Raw genomic sequence first — 16,575 nt, forward strand, 5'->3', positions numbered from 1 at the left:
ACATTGATCATGTAAACAACAGTCAGCAGTGCAAATGAGCATAATCCAATTTAGGTATGGTAGTGCAAGATACAAAAGTAAACAGTTGTTACTGTAATAAAAATTTACATTCAGTAGTGCAAATAAGGCCGATGTGAGGTAGGAGAGAAGAGTTAATAATATATGAGGAAGTGGATCAACGGGGGTTAGAGTTCAGTAAAGAGACAGCTCTGGGGAAGAAACTGTTCTTTAATCTGCTGGTTAATATTGCGCCATTGACTTTAGACCAGGTTTGAGTTGGTCTATGGCGCAGTCTATTTTCAGTTCCTTAAAATAGCAACGCGCCAGCGATGCGCCTGAACACACCTTGTTTTCAGACCAGCACGCCTATGGGCGCACAAATGCATTTACTATTTAAACAACGTGGCGCAGGATGGGAAAATGAGAACTGCGTCGGGCTGAAACTAGCAAAAACACTTGCGCCGCGCAAGCAGAAGCCATCACTCACCCCGATTGATGAATGATTCACTTACCACTATTGTTTGATGAATTTGTGAAAAACAGAGCGAGAGAGAAATGAAACTGAGCGAGAAAATTTTTTTTAAATAATAGGCGCGAATGGAACCGCGAGTGACGAGCTAACAGGCATAACGAATGCTAACGCACTGCACGCGTGCTGCATTCGCAGTTTTAAAAAGCGAACGATCAAATTAGTTAGATTAGTTTGATAGATAATACCAGAAATATGGTGGGAATTAAGTTATATTTTATCACTTTAAACAACAGAGAGTGAAAGTAAGATACAAATTCCACTCCACATTTAGACAAGCACTCACGAACTTCCCTAAGCACTTCCCCTCGGGGGAATAACTGCGCTGCCATTTTGAAGGGAAGTTTATATGGACATACCCTCGACCCCTCTATTTTGGCCGAGGGAGCGAGTCTGCCTCATATGCACACTTCAGGCTGCTCCATAGACCACAATGCAACACGATTATGACGTCAAAATATATTGCAGATTGTGTTTAATTTATCACTCTGTAACTCTGTAATATGTAAATGATTTTTTTAACATTTATAACAGCCCAAGCATACCTATATATATATATATATATAGAATGCTGCACCAAACTAATTTGTAAGGGGAAAAATGTAAACAGTAAACTAACTCCATAGCGGATTCTAAGTGATCAAGGGCTTAGGACGTTCTGATTCAGCCCATTGCAAGGGTTCTGCCAGTAGTGGGCACTCATGCAACGTAATCAATGACGTACAGCCAAGTAAACAAGATGGAGGGAAGTTTGCGAGTGAAGGGCATAATAAAATGGACTGGAACGCAGCCCAAGTCAACTCCATGGCTCCTCCCTTCCTTGACTCCACCCTGTGTCCTCATCCTGGCTGGTCTCAGGTTCAACCTCCTGCTCTTCGCTCCTCCCACCATCTTCGCCTCCCTGGTTTCACCATCCATCTCCTCCCTTTGTCTCCTGCCCTCTGCCTGCTCTGCATCCTCCTCCAGAGCCCCTGCCACTCCCTCCCCTTTTGGACTTCTACAGCACGAGGACACGCCTTCCGGGAGGGGGACTTCTGTTATGTGCTGGTTCTGTTTAGTTCTGTTTTAGTTCAGTCCCCTTCTGTTTCAGTATGCCTACCTGTTTTACCTTGTTAGTTTCTATGGTTTTTGATTATATAGCTCCACATCTGTTCTGTTTCTCCCTGATTATGTTCCCCATATATTTAGCCCTCAGTTCATTGTCCGGTAATGTTTGTAGTGATGTTTATGAAAAAAAAAAAAAAAAAAACTTTTCTTCATACTTTCTTGTGTATTGTATCTACAAGGCTTTAATATTAACGTTTTCCCACTGCTACAGAGCATTTGTTTTTGCCGTATCTCACTTGTTTGTCTTGGATGTCATCATTGCCATTTTTGCAGGAATATAGGGAAACAAAGACTATATTCCATACAAAGAATCTAATTAATTCACTTGTCAACCTTTTTTCTGCTGGTATGGTATGACAATAATAATATGCTGAGCTCTCCTTCTAATATAGGCCAAATATTTTGAAATAAAAGGTACGGCAGCATTTGTTAATGGAAGCATATTATGTCTCATCTTTAAGAAAAAGCATTAATGTTAAAATTCTAGTCTGTTCTTCTAGTTGAAGAATATGACACTTAAATTTTACCATTAGAAAGATATTTTTCATTTACTGTTCATTTGACGTCCAACTATTATGGAATGAACATTTTAAACAGATTATTTGATAAGAATGTTTTGTAATTGATTTTCTCTTTCCCTCATACATTCTCATGCTTATGTAAACAAAACGACTTCAATAATGCAAATTAATATTACATTGCTAGTTTTATTTACATGTTTAATAAAGATGATTTTCCATACCTTACAGGAGCGATGTTTTCCTAACGTTAATCCTGCAAATCTGTTTGTTCATCGCACGCTGGATCCCCATCGAAGATCACGAACATCATCTGAGGCTAGCTAACGTTTTTATTTGTTTATTTACCAAACTAACCGATAACGTTCATATGTTTCCCACATAAAGATGCGTGACGTCAGCAGAGAGAAAAATACAAGACCTGATAAAAACGATACATCAAAAAACAAACAATAGTCATCAATTTTCTTTTCTGCCAAATGGTGCAAAATACTGCACTTACATGTTAAAATGCATATCTGATGGTCCAGCTGAAAAACTCACACCACTTTGTTGGGGTCAATGATGCTAAACGCAGCAATTTTCAAAGTGCTTTAAGTAGAAAACCTTCACCTTTCTTACTCTGTTAAAATAGGAATAGAGTCATTCTTGTACTGTAAAAACACTTCACGAGCAATTCACTGATCAAGCTCTCTTTTACTAGAACATTGTTTATGTAAAAATAAAAAATAAAATAATTGTGCACGTTTTTTAAAAAAGTAATATTTATTAAATCTGGAAAATGTATCAGACATCCTATCAGACAAGACATGTGATAATATTAAAGAACTGAACTTTTCCCAGTGGGTGATGAATCAGTTTGGTTGTCTTTCGGCTCTACTGATTGCACACAGTTTGTGGGGTGAAGGGTTCAATGTCAAACCCACAACTGGTTTGAGATCCAGATCATCTTCAGACACTCCAGGAGGAGGAGTGAAGCGGAAATGCTGAAGGTGGGAGGTGAAGAACAGGAAGAGCTCCATCCTGGCCAAACTCTCTCCAAGACAAACCCTGCGGCCTGAAAGAGAAAAAAAAGAAATAACATTTTGAATGGCTGCTTTTGAACAATTCATTATCAGGATCAGGACAAATATGTAATTAAATGGATCATCGGATGCCCATTTTCCACAAGTTGATATGATTCTTTAGGGTCTTAATGAAAAGTATATAACATACTTTGGTTAAAATTTCTCAATGGTCCTGTAAAAAATACCTTCTTTACCCTGTCAAAATCAGCTCTGTTTTCATCAAGCCATTTTAGTCCACGTTGCTTTAAATGCTAATGAGCTCTGCTGACCCCGCCCCTCTCTTCTGTGGAGTGACAAGCAGACTTTAAACTTCAGCCACGAAACTGGCTAACTAGCACGTTATTAGGAAAGGCGATTTGCAAAGATTCATAAAAAACCCTTATACTCACTTCTTCTGTAGATGAAGCTGGATCACGTTTGATTCGCACGAACATAGACGCATTTAGGCAGATCGAGAAATGAAAGTACTTTCAAAAATGAAAGTAACGTTAATCCTCTGCGTCTTCAGCGGCTCAGATGTCAGGAGTAAATGACGACTGCTATATTCATTATTACATCCAACAACAAAACACCTCAATCACTTAATCGGAGACATTTTGTCTTCCCCTGCACCGGAGTCGACACAATGGCGGACAGCTCTCAGCTCGCTCAGGGCGGGTCTAAGGTAAGACGGTCTTGTCAATCAACTATCGTGGGAGTGGCCTGTGTAGAACTATGTCATTCTGACAGGGCTCTCAGAACAGACTGATTTGAGAAAGGGGATTTTAAAATAGGGATTTTTTAAAAACCACTGGGTGGATTTTTATCATTATAGGATGGATGTGTACACACGCTTCCAACACACATTTCTGTTCAAACAACTTGTAAAGTCAATTTTGCATCCGATGACCCCTTTAAAAATATTAAGACACAATCAAGCCATTCGCATCAAGTTTAGTCTAATGTCAAAAAAAGTCAAAAACACAACACCTGCAGAGAAGGGCATGAAGGCGTTTCGTTTCCTCAGATGACCCTTCTCGTCTAGAAAGTGTTCAGGGTTGAAGGTGTCTGGTGTCTCCCACTCGTTCTTATCCCTCAACACAGACGTCAGCAGCGGCAGAACACACGTTCCCTAGATTTCAGAAGTGATTTCATAAAACATTTAAATTAAATCACCTTTAAGATTACTGAAACTTTAAACTAAGATATATATATATATATATATATATATATATATATATATATATATACATACAGGTGCTGGTCATATAATTAGAATATCATCAAAAGTTGATTTATTTCACTAATTCCATTCAAAAAGTGAAACTTAAAAATTATATTCATTCATTACACACAGACTGATATATTTCAAATGTTTATTTATTTTAATTTTGATGATTATAACTGACAACTAAGGAAAATCCCAAATTCAGTATCTCAGAAAATTAGAATATTGTGAAAAGGTTCAATATTGAAGACACCTGGTGCCACACTCTAATCAGCTAATTAACTCAAAACACCTGCAAAGGCCTTTAAATGGTCTCTCAGTCTAGTTCTGTAGGCTACACAATCATGGGGAAGACTGCTGACTTGACTGTTGTCCAAAAGACAACCATTGACACGTTGCACAAGGAGGGCAAGACACAAAACATCATTGCAAAAGAGGCTGGCTGTTCACAGAGCTCTGTGTCCAAGCACATTAATAGAGAGGCGAAGGGAAGGAAAAGATGTGGTAGAAAAAAGTGTACAAGCAATAGGGATAACTGCACCCTGGAGAGGATTGTGAAACAAAGCCCATTCAAAAATGTGGGGGAGATTCACAAAGAGTGGACTGCAGCTGGAGTCAGTGCTTCAAGAACCACTACGCACAGACGTATGCAAGACATGGGTTTCAGCTGTCGCATTCCTTGTGTCAAGCCACTCTTGAACAACAGACAGCGCCAGAAGCGTCTCGCCTGGGCTAAAGACAAAAAGGACTGGACTGCTGCTGAGTGGTCCAAAGTTATGTTCTCTGATGAAAGTAAATTTTTCATTTCCTTTGGAAATCAGGGTCCCAGAGTCTGGAGGAAGAGAGGAGAGGCACACAATCCACGTTGCTTTGAGGTCCAGTGTAAAGTTTCCACAGTCAGTGATGGTTTGGGGTGCCATGTCATCTGCTGGTGTTGGTCCAACGCTACTGTATACCAGGAAGTTTTAGAGCACTTCATGCTTCCTGCTGCTGACCAACTTTATGGAGATGCAGATTTCATTTTCCAACAGGACTTGGCACCTGCACACAGTGCCAAAGCAACCAGTATCTGGTTTAAGGACCATGGTATCCCTGTTCTTAATTGGCCAGCAAACTCGCCTGACCTTAACCCCATAGAACATCTATGGGGTATTGTGAAGAGGAAGATGCGATATGCCAGACCCAACAATGCAGATGAGCTGAAGGCCACTATCAGAGCAACCTGGGCTCTCATAACACCTGAGCAGTGCCACAGACTGATCGACTCCATGCCACGCCGCATTGCTGCAATAATTCAGGCAAAAGGAGCCCCAACTAAGTATTGAGTGCTATTTTATTATTTTATTATTTTAGCCGCTGACCAAAACATATTCAAGTTTCAGTTAAATTAATAAATATGGGCTTAAAGTGCACACTCTGAGCTTTAATATTCAAATCAAAATTGGAGGAAAGTTTAAGGAATTATAGCTCTTTAATATGTACCTCCCGCCTTTTTCAAAGTTATTGGACAATTGACTCAAAAGCTGTTTCATGTAGAGGCGTGTTATTCTTTTGTTATTTCTACATCGGTTAAGCAGGTAAAAGGTCTGGAGTTGATTTTAAGTGTGCCATTTGTATTTGGAAGCAGTTGCTGTGAACCCACATCATGGGATCAATGGAGGTCTCTCTGCAAGTGAAACAGATAATTATTAGGCTTCAAAAACAAAACAAATTCATCAGAGAGATAGCAGGAACATTAGGAGTGGCCAAATCAACAGTTTGGTACATTCTGAGAAAAAAGAATGCATTGGTGAGCTCAGCAACATAAAAAGGCCTGGATGTCCACAGAGGACAACAGTGGTGGATGATCGGAGGATCCTCTCCATAGTAAAGAAAAACCCTTTTACAACATCCAGGCTCCAGCCAAGTGTAAAACACTCTCCAGGAGGTAGACACGTCACTGTGAAAGTCTACACTCAAGAGAAGAACACAGAGGGTTCACCACAAGGTGCAAATAAGACCAGATTAGACTTTGCCAAAAAAAACCACCTAAAACAGCCAGACCACTTCTGGAAAAGCATTCTTTGGACAGCTGAAATTAAGATAAACCTGTAACAGAATTACAGGAAGAAAAAAGTATGGAGAAGGCTAGGAACAGCTCATGATCCAAAGCATACAACATCATCTGTGAAACATGGTGGAGCAGTGTGATGGCATTAGCATGCATGGCTTCCAGTGGCACTGGGTTATTAGTGTTTAGAGATGATGTGACAGAAGACAGAAGCAGCCGGAAGAATCTGAAGTGTATAGGGATATACTGTCCGGCCAGATTCTGTCAAATGCAGCAAAGTTGATTGGACAGTGCTTCATAGTACAAATGGACGATGACCCAAAATATAGAACAAAAGCAACCCAGGAGTTTTTGAAGGTAAAACAGTGGAATATTCTGCAATGGCCAAGTCAATCTCCTGATCTCAACCCGATTGAGCATGCATTTCACTTACTGAAGACAAAACTAAAGGCAGAAAGGCCCACAAACAAACAATAATTGAAGTCAGCTACAATAAAAGGCCTGGCAAAGCATCACAAAGGTGGGAACCCAGTCTCTGGTGATGTCCATGAGTTCCAGACTTAAAAAAAATATTCTCAACAAAATATTAAAAATGAACATTTTATTTATAATCATATTTATTTGTCCAATTACATTTGAGCCCCTGAAAATGGGAGGGCTGTGTATAAAATGGTTGTAATCCCTAAACATTTTATGTTATATTTTTGTTCAACCCCTTGAATTAAAGCTTAAAGTCTGCACTTCAATTTTTATCTTGATTGTTTTATTTTTAATTCTGTTCTGGTGGCATACAAAGCCAAAGTTATGAAAATTGTATCAGTGTCCAAATATATATGGACCTAACTGTATACACACGTCACACACTTTGTTTGAACAAAGCCAAATGGTTGTATAAAATTAAGATATATATTCAAATACTATATGTACAGTACATTTTCTCATGTTTCTTCATCAGTATCTCAAGTTGATACTGATCACTTTTAGTAATCCAAATAAGCTGTACATCATGTTTTGGTTACAATATTTGTTTCATTTGAGGTGTGGTTCCTACAATGTTTTTAAAATGTTGTATTGTGTAAAAAAAAAAAAAATTATCTTTACTTATTCCTTCCTTTGGTAGTTTGTATTTATTTGAACAATGTCTGAGACTTGGTGTTGCAAGCACTTCGTATGTCTGATTGCCTCTTCAAGATTAATCGCTCGATGTATTCCCCAATTGTAAGTCGCTTTGGATAAAAGCGTCTGCTAAATGACTAAATGTAAATGTAAATGTAAATGTAACCTAACTGCAATTGTGCTAGCAAAAATAAGAAAGTAGACATTAGACATGTTTGGTTAACTATGCTAGGAGGCGCCAAAAGACAACACAAACCTGAGCAAATTGTGACTTAAAATTAATCTAGAAGTTCTTAAAAAATAAGTTTAACTAAATAATGTTTGTAAAAAATAAAATAATAATATATCACATAAGCAGGATGGCAGGACCAACCTTCTTGATGAAGTATCCATTGAAGGAAACGTCACAGCTGGTCATATGAGGGAGATTCATGGGTACAATATTAGCCAGTCTCTGGATTTCATGAATCACAGCATCTGTATACGGTAAGTTTTTTCTGTCCTCTGATCCAGGTTCACGGCCAGCAAGTATCTGGTCGATCTCCTCCTGAACTCGATCTATGACCAGTGAGAGAACATATAAAGCCCACAAAGTGTTGATATAAGTGAGATATCTCATTATGATGCTTTTAAAACGAATGGGAAAGTGTTGATGAGAACAGCATATTTTTCTCCCTCAGTTTGGACGTCTGACCTTTAGGGGTGGCACGGTACATGTATTCGTACCGAACCGTACGGACATCTCGGTTCGGTGCATGAGGCCTTACGACGAATACAGGCAATCCAGAAGGGGCGCCCACAGTAATGCAACGCTGTTCGATAACCGCGGCGCCAGCAGAAGAACAGCGAATGCCATAAGTTGCGCGCGAAAATAAAGCCCACTAGACAGTGACCATGTGCTGATTCTGAACGAATCTCTCACTGACAAAGGAATATACTTTAAAGGCTTGCGCACTGAACTGTTTGCGTAAAGGAGCTTTGTGCTCATGTATCCTACCTCTCTCATTCGGCACAAATCCAAATATTCCATAATATTTCCATATTTGCGATGTAACGTATCTGAATGCCAAACTATTATTTTATTATGTAAATGATAGGCTTTGTACTTCAGACACGTTCCAACGGTGACACAGAGGCGCCGCACTGATGTTTGGCTCACTGTATTTTATTTTGATAAAGTACCAACTGCGCTGTCAAGTTAGCAATGCTGGAACTGATGTGTGTGTGTGTGTGTGTGTGTGTGTGTGTGTGTGTGTGTGTGTGTGTGTGTGTGTGTGTGTGTGTGTGTGTGTGTGTGTGTGTGTGTGTGTGTGTGTGTGTGTGTGTGTGTGTGTGTGTGTGTGTGTGTGTGTGTGTGTGTGTGTGTGTGTGTGTGTGTGTGTGTGTGTGTGTGTGTGTGTGTGTGTGTGTGTGTGTGTGTGTGTGTGTGTGTGTGTGTGTGTGTGTGTGTGTGTGTGTGTGTGTGTGTGTGTGTGTGTGTGTGTGTGTGTGTGTGTGTGTGTGTGTGTGTGTGTGTGTGTGTGTGTGTGTGTGTGTGTGTGTGTGTGTGTGTGTGTGTGTGTGTGTGTGTGTGTGTGTGTGTGTGTGTGTGTGTGTGTGTGTGTGTGTGTGTGTGTGTGTGTGTGTGTGTGTGTGTGTGTGTGTGTGTGTGTGTGTGTGTGTGTGTGTGTGTGTGTGTGTGTGTGTGTGTGTGTGTGTGTGTGTGTGTGTGTGTGTGTGTGTGTGTGTGTGTGTGTGTGTGTGTGTGTGTGTGTGTGTGTGTGTGTGTGTGTGTGTGTGTGTGTGTGTGTGTGTGTGTGTGTGTGTGTGTGTGTGTGTGTGTGTGTGTGTGTGTGTGTGTGTGTGTGTGTGTGTGTGTGTGTGTGTGTGTGTGTGTGTGTGTGTGTGTGTGTGTGTGTGTGTGACGATGACCCAAAATATAGAACAAAAGCAACCCAGGAGTTTTTGAAGGTAAAACAGTGGAATATTCTGCAATGGCCAAGTCAATCTCCTGATCTCAACCCGATTGAGCATGCATTTCACTTACTGAAGACAAAACTAAAGGCAGAAAGGCCCACAAACAAACAATAATTGAAGTCAGCTACAATAAAAGGCCTGGCAAAGCATCACAAAGGTGGGAACCCAGTCTCTGGTGATGTCCATGAGTTCCAGACTTAAAAAAAATATTCTCAACAAAATATTAAAAATGAACATTTTATTTATAATCATATTTATTTGTCCAATTACATTTGAGCCCCTGAAAATGGGAGGGCTGTGTATAAAATGGTTGTAATCCCTAAACATTTTATGTTATATTTTTGTTCAACCCCTTGAATTAAAGCTTAAAGTCTGCACTTCAATTTTTATCTTGATTGTTTTATTTTTAATTCTGTTCTGGTGGCATACAAAGCCAAAGTTATGAAAATTGTATCAGTGTCCAAATATATATGGACCTAACTGTATACACACGTCACACACTTTGTTTGAACAAAGCCAAATGGTTGTATAAAATTAAGATATATATTCAAATACTATATGTACAGTACATTTTCTCATGTTTCTTCATCAGTATCTCAAGTTGATACTGATCACTTTTAGTAATCCAAATAAGCTGTACATCATGTTTTGGTTACAATATTTGTTTCATTTGAGGTGTGGTTCCTACAATGTTTTTAAAATGTTGTATTGTGTAAAAAAAAAAAAAATTATCTTTACTTATTCCTTCCTTTGGTAGTTTGTATTTATTTGAACAATGTCTGAGACTTGGTGTTGCAAGCACTTCGTATGTCTGATTGCCTCTTCAAGATTAATCGCCGATGTATTCCCCAATTGTAAGTCGCTTTGGATAAAAGCGTCTGCTAAATGACTAAATGTAAATGTAAATGTAAATGTAACCTAACTGCAATTGTGCTAGCAAAAATAAGAAAGTAGACATTAGACATGTTTGGTTAACTATGCTAGGAGGCGCCAAAAGACAACACAAACCTGAGCAAATTGTGACTTAAAATTAATCTAGAAGTTCTTAAAAAATAAGTTTAACTAAATAATGTTTGTAAAAAATAAAATAATAATATATCACATAAGCAGGATGGCAGGACCAACCTTCTTGATGAAGTATCCATTGAAGGAAACGTCACAGCTGGTCATATGAGGGAGATTCATGGGTACAATATTAGCCAGTCTCTGGATTTCATGAATCACAGCATCTGTATACGGTAAGTTTTTTCTGTCCTCTGATCCAGGTTCACGGCCAGCAAGTATCTGGTCGATCTCCTCCTGAACTCGATCTATGACCAGTGAGAGAACATATAAAGCCCACAAAGTGTTGATATAAGTGAGATATCTCATTATGATGCTTTTAAAACGAATGGGAAAGTGTTGATGAGAACAGCATATTTTTCTCCCTCAGTTTGGACGTCTGACCTTTAGGGGTGGCACGGTACATGTATTCGTACCGAACCGTACGGACATCTCGGTTCGGTGCATGAGGCCTTACGACGAATACAGGCAATCCAGAAGGGGGCGCCCACAGTAATGCAACGCTGTTCGATAACCGCGAGCGCCAGCAGAAGAACAGCGAATGCCATAAGTTGCGCACTTGAAAATAAAGCCCACTAGACAGTGACCATGTGCTGATTCTGAACGAATCTCTCACTGACAAAGGAATATACTTTAAAGGCTTGCGCACTGAACTGTTTGCGTAAAGGAGCTTTGTGCTCATGTATCCTACCTCTCTCATTCGGCACAAATCCAAATATTCCATAATATTTCCATATTTGCGATGTAACGTATCTGAATGCCAAACTATTATTTATTATGTAAATGATAGGCTTTGTACTTCAGACACGTTCCAACGGTGACACAGAGGCGCGCACTGATGTTTGGCTCACTGTATTTTATTTTGATAAAGTACCAACTGCGCTGTCAAGTTAGCAATGCTGGAACTGATGTGTGTGTGTGCGCGCGCACGCTCCGGCGCGATCACTTCAATATACCAATTTCCTTATACCAGCAGAATCAACTTTAAACACTTATTGGATAATTAATAATCACTGTATAAAGGTCTGCTTTTATTTGTGTACACTCACAATGAAAACAAAACAGATTTTATATAACATGTAAAAAATTTATTTGCACTACTGTCTGTTCAAAATACGTACCGAACTGTGACATCTGTGTACCGTGCCACCCCTACTGACCTTGTATATGAGGGTATTTGGCCATGAGCATCAGACCCCAGCGCAGCGTCGTGCCAGTCGTGTCTGTACCAGCAGCAAACAGGTTTGACACTGTAATGAGCAGATTCTGCTCATGAAAGTGTGAATCTTTTTCTCCAGATTCCTGCATGAAACACAAACACAATCTTTATCCTCAGAATGAGGCTAAAAGATCCAGTACTACGAAACATGTGCATATAAATGAGTAGTTGATTCAATACTGAAAACCAAACACCAGAGGTAAAGGTTTAAGCTGTTTCTGGCCAAAAATGAAGCAAAAATTCATGTAATACTTTACTTGTACGTTTGCTTTGTGGATGAGGAAAGAGTCAATGAATCCTCTGCTATCAAGCGGGTTCAAAGTCTCCTGTAAGACATTCACCAGCTCCTTTATTTCTCTTCTGATGCTTTCCACATTTTCCATCAGCAGCCTCCATGTCTTCATCCAGGGACCAAGAATCGGACACATGTTGTAGATCTGCAGGTGGAGACACGCAACAATTTTATGCTGGGTACACACTAAAAGATTTTTTAAATCTTACAAGATCTTCAAAATGTGAGAGACCACAAACATGAGGACAAAAAATCTTAGATTTAACCGTTTTGCTCCTATATTGTGTGGTGTCCTCGGGGTTCCCCCCACACATCAGGATTTCTGATGGTAAATATTCAACATGTTGAATATTTACGATTTGCAATCGGGGTGCCTCCGACGTTCTTCCGAGCAGATTCAGTCACTCTTAAGTTAACACACCTCACACCACAGGAAAATCTGATAAGATAATCTTTAGAACCACCAAGATAATCGGGACATTACCTAGGATTGTCGGAAGGGGATAAATTGGCCCAAAATCAGCCCGATTATCTTGTGGTGTGTACCCAGCTTTAAAATGCATCTCTTTGTCTGACATAAGCACATAGAGTTTCAGACCAGAGCCAAAACTGTTTTAGCTGTGCATGAGCATGTGACTGAACTGTATCGATAGCATTTTTCTCACTTTCTCATATTTTCCAATCTGATTGGACCCATATGATTGCTTCTTATATTAAAAAGCATTATAATATTTGCATTATGTTTAGCTTTTTCACTGGCACTGTTTCAAAATGCACCACAGAGCCACGGTATTCAGTTCATGAATTGCTTACTTATCACTCTTAAAAATGAAGGTTCTTTATTGGCATTTATGGTTCCATGAAGAAAATTTGTTTCTTCATAACCCTGGTTTGGTTATTACTTGGTTATTACTCTTAACAAAAACTTTCTCATTTTCATTTACTTTAACTTACAGTAATACAATAACTAAAGCTAAAACTGCAATAAAAAAAATAATGAAAACTAAATAAACATACACTCTTAAAAATAAAGTTTTTTTATTGGTATTGATGATTCCATGAAGAAGCTTTAACATCCATGGAAACTTTCCATTGCACAAAAGTTTCTTTAGTGGAAAGATGTTCTTCACACTAAGTAAAACAACGTTCTTTCAAATGTCACTTTTGCAAAAAAAAAAAAAAAAACTTTTGAAAGCTGTATTTTTAAAAGTGTAGATCAAGGACACTAAAATATAACTGCAATGAATGGCACCAAAAACACTTGTCACTACCTGTATCACAACAGAACCAAGCATTTGGATGTTCTTGTTTGCCTTGTCCACCATATCCTGAAACTTTGGGTCCTCATAATCAAACCGTTTCCCATAAACAATAGCCGAGATGATGTTGGAGACGGCATAATTCACAGGTTGGGTCGTATCAAACGGATTTCCTGCAATACATATGCAACCAGAGAAGAAATGTAGAGTAATCTAATATTTAGAAAAAAATGTGCCATTCAAACAAGCAGGTGTTCTACCTTGAAACTTCTCAAACACTTCCCGCAGATAACGTGTCTCATCCACTATTTTCTCTTCACTCATTTTCTTGCCCATTCCAAAGTCCCGAAGAGTTGAAAGAGCGAATCTTCTCATAGCCTTCCAGCTGTCACCATTAGCAAAGGCGATTCCTGTGGAGCAACATAATTTGTATTTATAAATCATCAGAGAGGATGATGGGTACTGATTATTCTTCTAAATTTTTGATCCATTATCCATTAACAAGAATAAAACATAACTGAGAAAAAAATTCTGGATAAGTTCCCATATGGCTGCTCAATTTTGCAATGGAAAACTGTCAAAAACTAGTTTTTCTTTTTTATTTTGCGGTCAATGATTAAGCTTCAGCATTGATGCATTAGTGCAAAATATGCTGTGTCATGTTGTGTCAAGCTGATGTTTTACCAAGTCCATGGTTAAAATCCTGGAATATGGGGGTAATGTCTCTTTCCCCGAATTCTTCCGCTTGGTTCACAAGTGCTTCTTTAACTGTCTTGTATCCTGCCAGAACCACAACCTTCTTGGGTCCAAAATGCACTGTGAACACCGACCCGTATTTCTTGGACAACTGTGAAACAAATTTACACAACATCCTAATCATGCATTGATCTGTCACTAGCAATTCAAATGAAAAAAAGGAAGAACTTGGAAAGTGGAACTTACAATCATTGACAGAAAGTTCCTTAGCTTTAAAGTCATTGATATGACTCAAATTTATTGTTGTGAATATTTTACTACTCTTTCACTACTAACTTCAATTGAATTTTCAACATCTAGTTGGAATCTTTAAGAACAATCCTGTCAGAATCCACTAAAAATCCTTCTTCCAAAAACGAGTAGCCAAGATGAACTTGAATCTTTCTACAGAGGTGACCTGAGCGTTTACATGTTCACGCATCTCAAGCTTGGTTTCACGCGGATGATTATCTTATAGCGCGTGATGTGCGCGGGCATGATCACATTGTAGGTGAGCTCAGACTGGAAAGACTGGACCTCACTTTGGTTTCATACGGATTATTTTATCAGAGAATATTTGTTTTCGACATGACTTACTTCATTTAATAATAAGCTTTCTTTAGATATACTGTATTTCTTATGTCATTTCCGTTCATTTTAGAGACTAGTTTCAAGAAGATGAATGCAGAATGCAGAAAGCGCACCCTATTTGTTTTCTTTATTTTACAAAACTAAAAAAGGGAAACGTTTTGTTGATATTGGGAGTGAATCAGGGTATACAAATTATAGGCCTATTGTGTATTTTTTCAGTTAATATTAAATTAATGAAAGATATGAGTTTCTCTTTGTAGTGTATTTTTTAGGTTTGATAACTTGAAAAGTAAAGTAAACTTGAAAGTAGCTTGAAATAAGTAATTAGTAATTTGACTGCCCTTTTAAATGCAGTAGCCAGTAATGTAATCAAATTACAATTTTAAAGAAGCAATTATAATTTGTAGTGGATTACTTTTTTTGAGTAACTTACCCAATACTGTTCCTGAAGCAAAAATAAGTCAAGAAACAGAAACTCACTTCCAAGAGGCTCATGTGAAGTTGTCTGAGGTCCAGTAAATGCAGGTTCCCCAGGAGAGGCAGTGGTTTGGGTCCTGGAGGGTCTTCTGGAGAGCTGGAGCTGATAGAGAAGAGATAAACAACCAAAAACAACAGGAAAGCAGCGAGTAAAGCTCCTGTGGTGGACACATGCATAAGAAGCGTTTCCACTAAAGCCATAGTCAGAGAGCTTTCCAAAACAACAGTGAGTCTTCTTCTTCTTTCCAGTTTTGCGGCGGTTGGCATAACCCGTGAGCCTTCACACGAAACCTGTGTTTCAATAATTTTCCGGTCAACATGATGAAAACATTTAGGGGAGGAGCTGAACACAGTTCACTGCAGCACGCAGGTCTGTAGACTACAGTGTGCTCACATTCAGACCTAGGAGTTCCTCTAAACCAGGAATTGGCAAGTAGCCTAAATTTGGCATCGGGCCAAAAAAAATTTTCGCCACTAGATGGTGGGCCAGAACATAGTCAAAAGATCATTTAAGAAATTAATTGTTGAAAAATGTACCTAGAATTGCCTGTGACAGACTGTTAGAGTCTTTTGTAACAGGTAGTGAGATGTTAAATCCAATTGTTGGACAGTCATTAACAAAAAGCCACATTTGTATCCGAGCATTTAATAATCACTCCGCTCCGGGTTCACCATTTCCCGCTCCCGCTCCACTCCGCGCTCACTGATGTCAGAAACACTGCTCCATGTCTAAAGTATTTCAGTAATAGCACAGTTCTGTTCATAATGTATATTAAAAAATAAAATAACAGGAGAGTTTCAAAGTGGCTTATTGGAGCAGTGCAAACCTTTTCCTACCACATGACAAGCTAATAACATGGTTGTCAGCATTAAAAAGTATAATTAATTGCTGCTTTTTTGCGGTGCAATTTTTGTTTGTGATGAAATTGAAAATAACAGTACGTTTTCGTCAGTTATTTTACCTACGGATCGATGCATTTCTTACAGATTTCTGCTCATTCGAAATCGGATACAGATGAAGTAGCACTGTAAGATTAGGCCTACATTTGTTTGAAGGTGTAGTCTACGTGATACACGCCGTATACCCACTAGGTCAAGGATTTCTGTATACCCACTTAAAAAAGCGCGAGGATACAACATCGTTTTTGTATCAAAACTTTTATACGTTCGTTCATAAATTCACACCGTCTGTGTTGCAAAGCACCGACTTTTTGAAAATCAGGCCGTGTTTCTGTTGATGACCAGTACATGCTATTGCGCAGAATTGAATGTGAATCACTAAAGGAGATATGAAACGAAAGCAAACTCAAACTACACTCTTTCAGTGTTTTCGTAAGCCTGCCCCTGATGACACGAATCGCTTGAATGTTTTAATTGGCAAAGCTTAAAA

General features: G+C 38.9%; 1 protein-coding gene across 1 annotated transcript; it reads right to left on the reverse strand.

Moving 5' to 3' along the window:
- Positions 1-2,323: 2,323 nt before the first annotated feature.
- Positions 2,324-15,689, reverse strand: LOC131537909 (cytochrome P450 2K1-like). Its single transcript, XM_058771613.1, has 9 exons — positions 15,189-15,689; positions 14,067-14,229; positions 13,643-13,792; positions 13,395-13,555; positions 12,089-12,268; positions 11,773-11,914; positions 10,676-10,860; positions 4,191-4,332; positions 2,324-3,211 (listed from the first exon to the last, which is right to left on the reverse strand). The coding sequence occupies exons 1-9, from the start codon at positions 15,450-15,452 to the stop codon at positions 3,009-3,011; spliced, it is 1,590 nt and encodes a 529-aa protein (XP_058627596.1). The 5' UTR covers positions 15,453-15,689; the 3' UTR covers positions 2,324-3,008.
- Positions 15,690-16,575: the final 886 nt, after the last annotated feature.

This window comes from Onychostoma macrolepis, chromosome 03 (genome assembly GCF_012432095.1).
Source record: "Onychostoma macrolepis isolate SWU-2019 chromosome 03, ASM1243209v1, whole genome shotgun sequence".
In the NCBI taxonomy this organism is placed as follows: domain Eukaryota; kingdom Metazoa; phylum Chordata; class Actinopteri; order Cypriniformes; family Cyprinidae; genus Onychostoma; species Onychostoma macrolepis.

Coding starts and splice junctions, on each gene's coding strand:
- LOC131537909 (XM_058771613.1), bottom strand. CDS start 15,452: ATGCCAACCGCCGCAAAACTGGAAAGAAGAAGAAGACTCACTGTTGTT. Junction 12,269..13,394: donor TTGGTTCTGTTGTGATACAG/GTAGTGACAAGT, acceptor CTCCACCTGCAG/ATCTACAACATGTGTCCGAT. Junction 4,333..10,675: donor ATGGATACTTCATCAAGAAG/GTTGGTCCTGCC, acceptor TCTGAAATCTAG/GGAACGTGTGTTCTGCCGCT.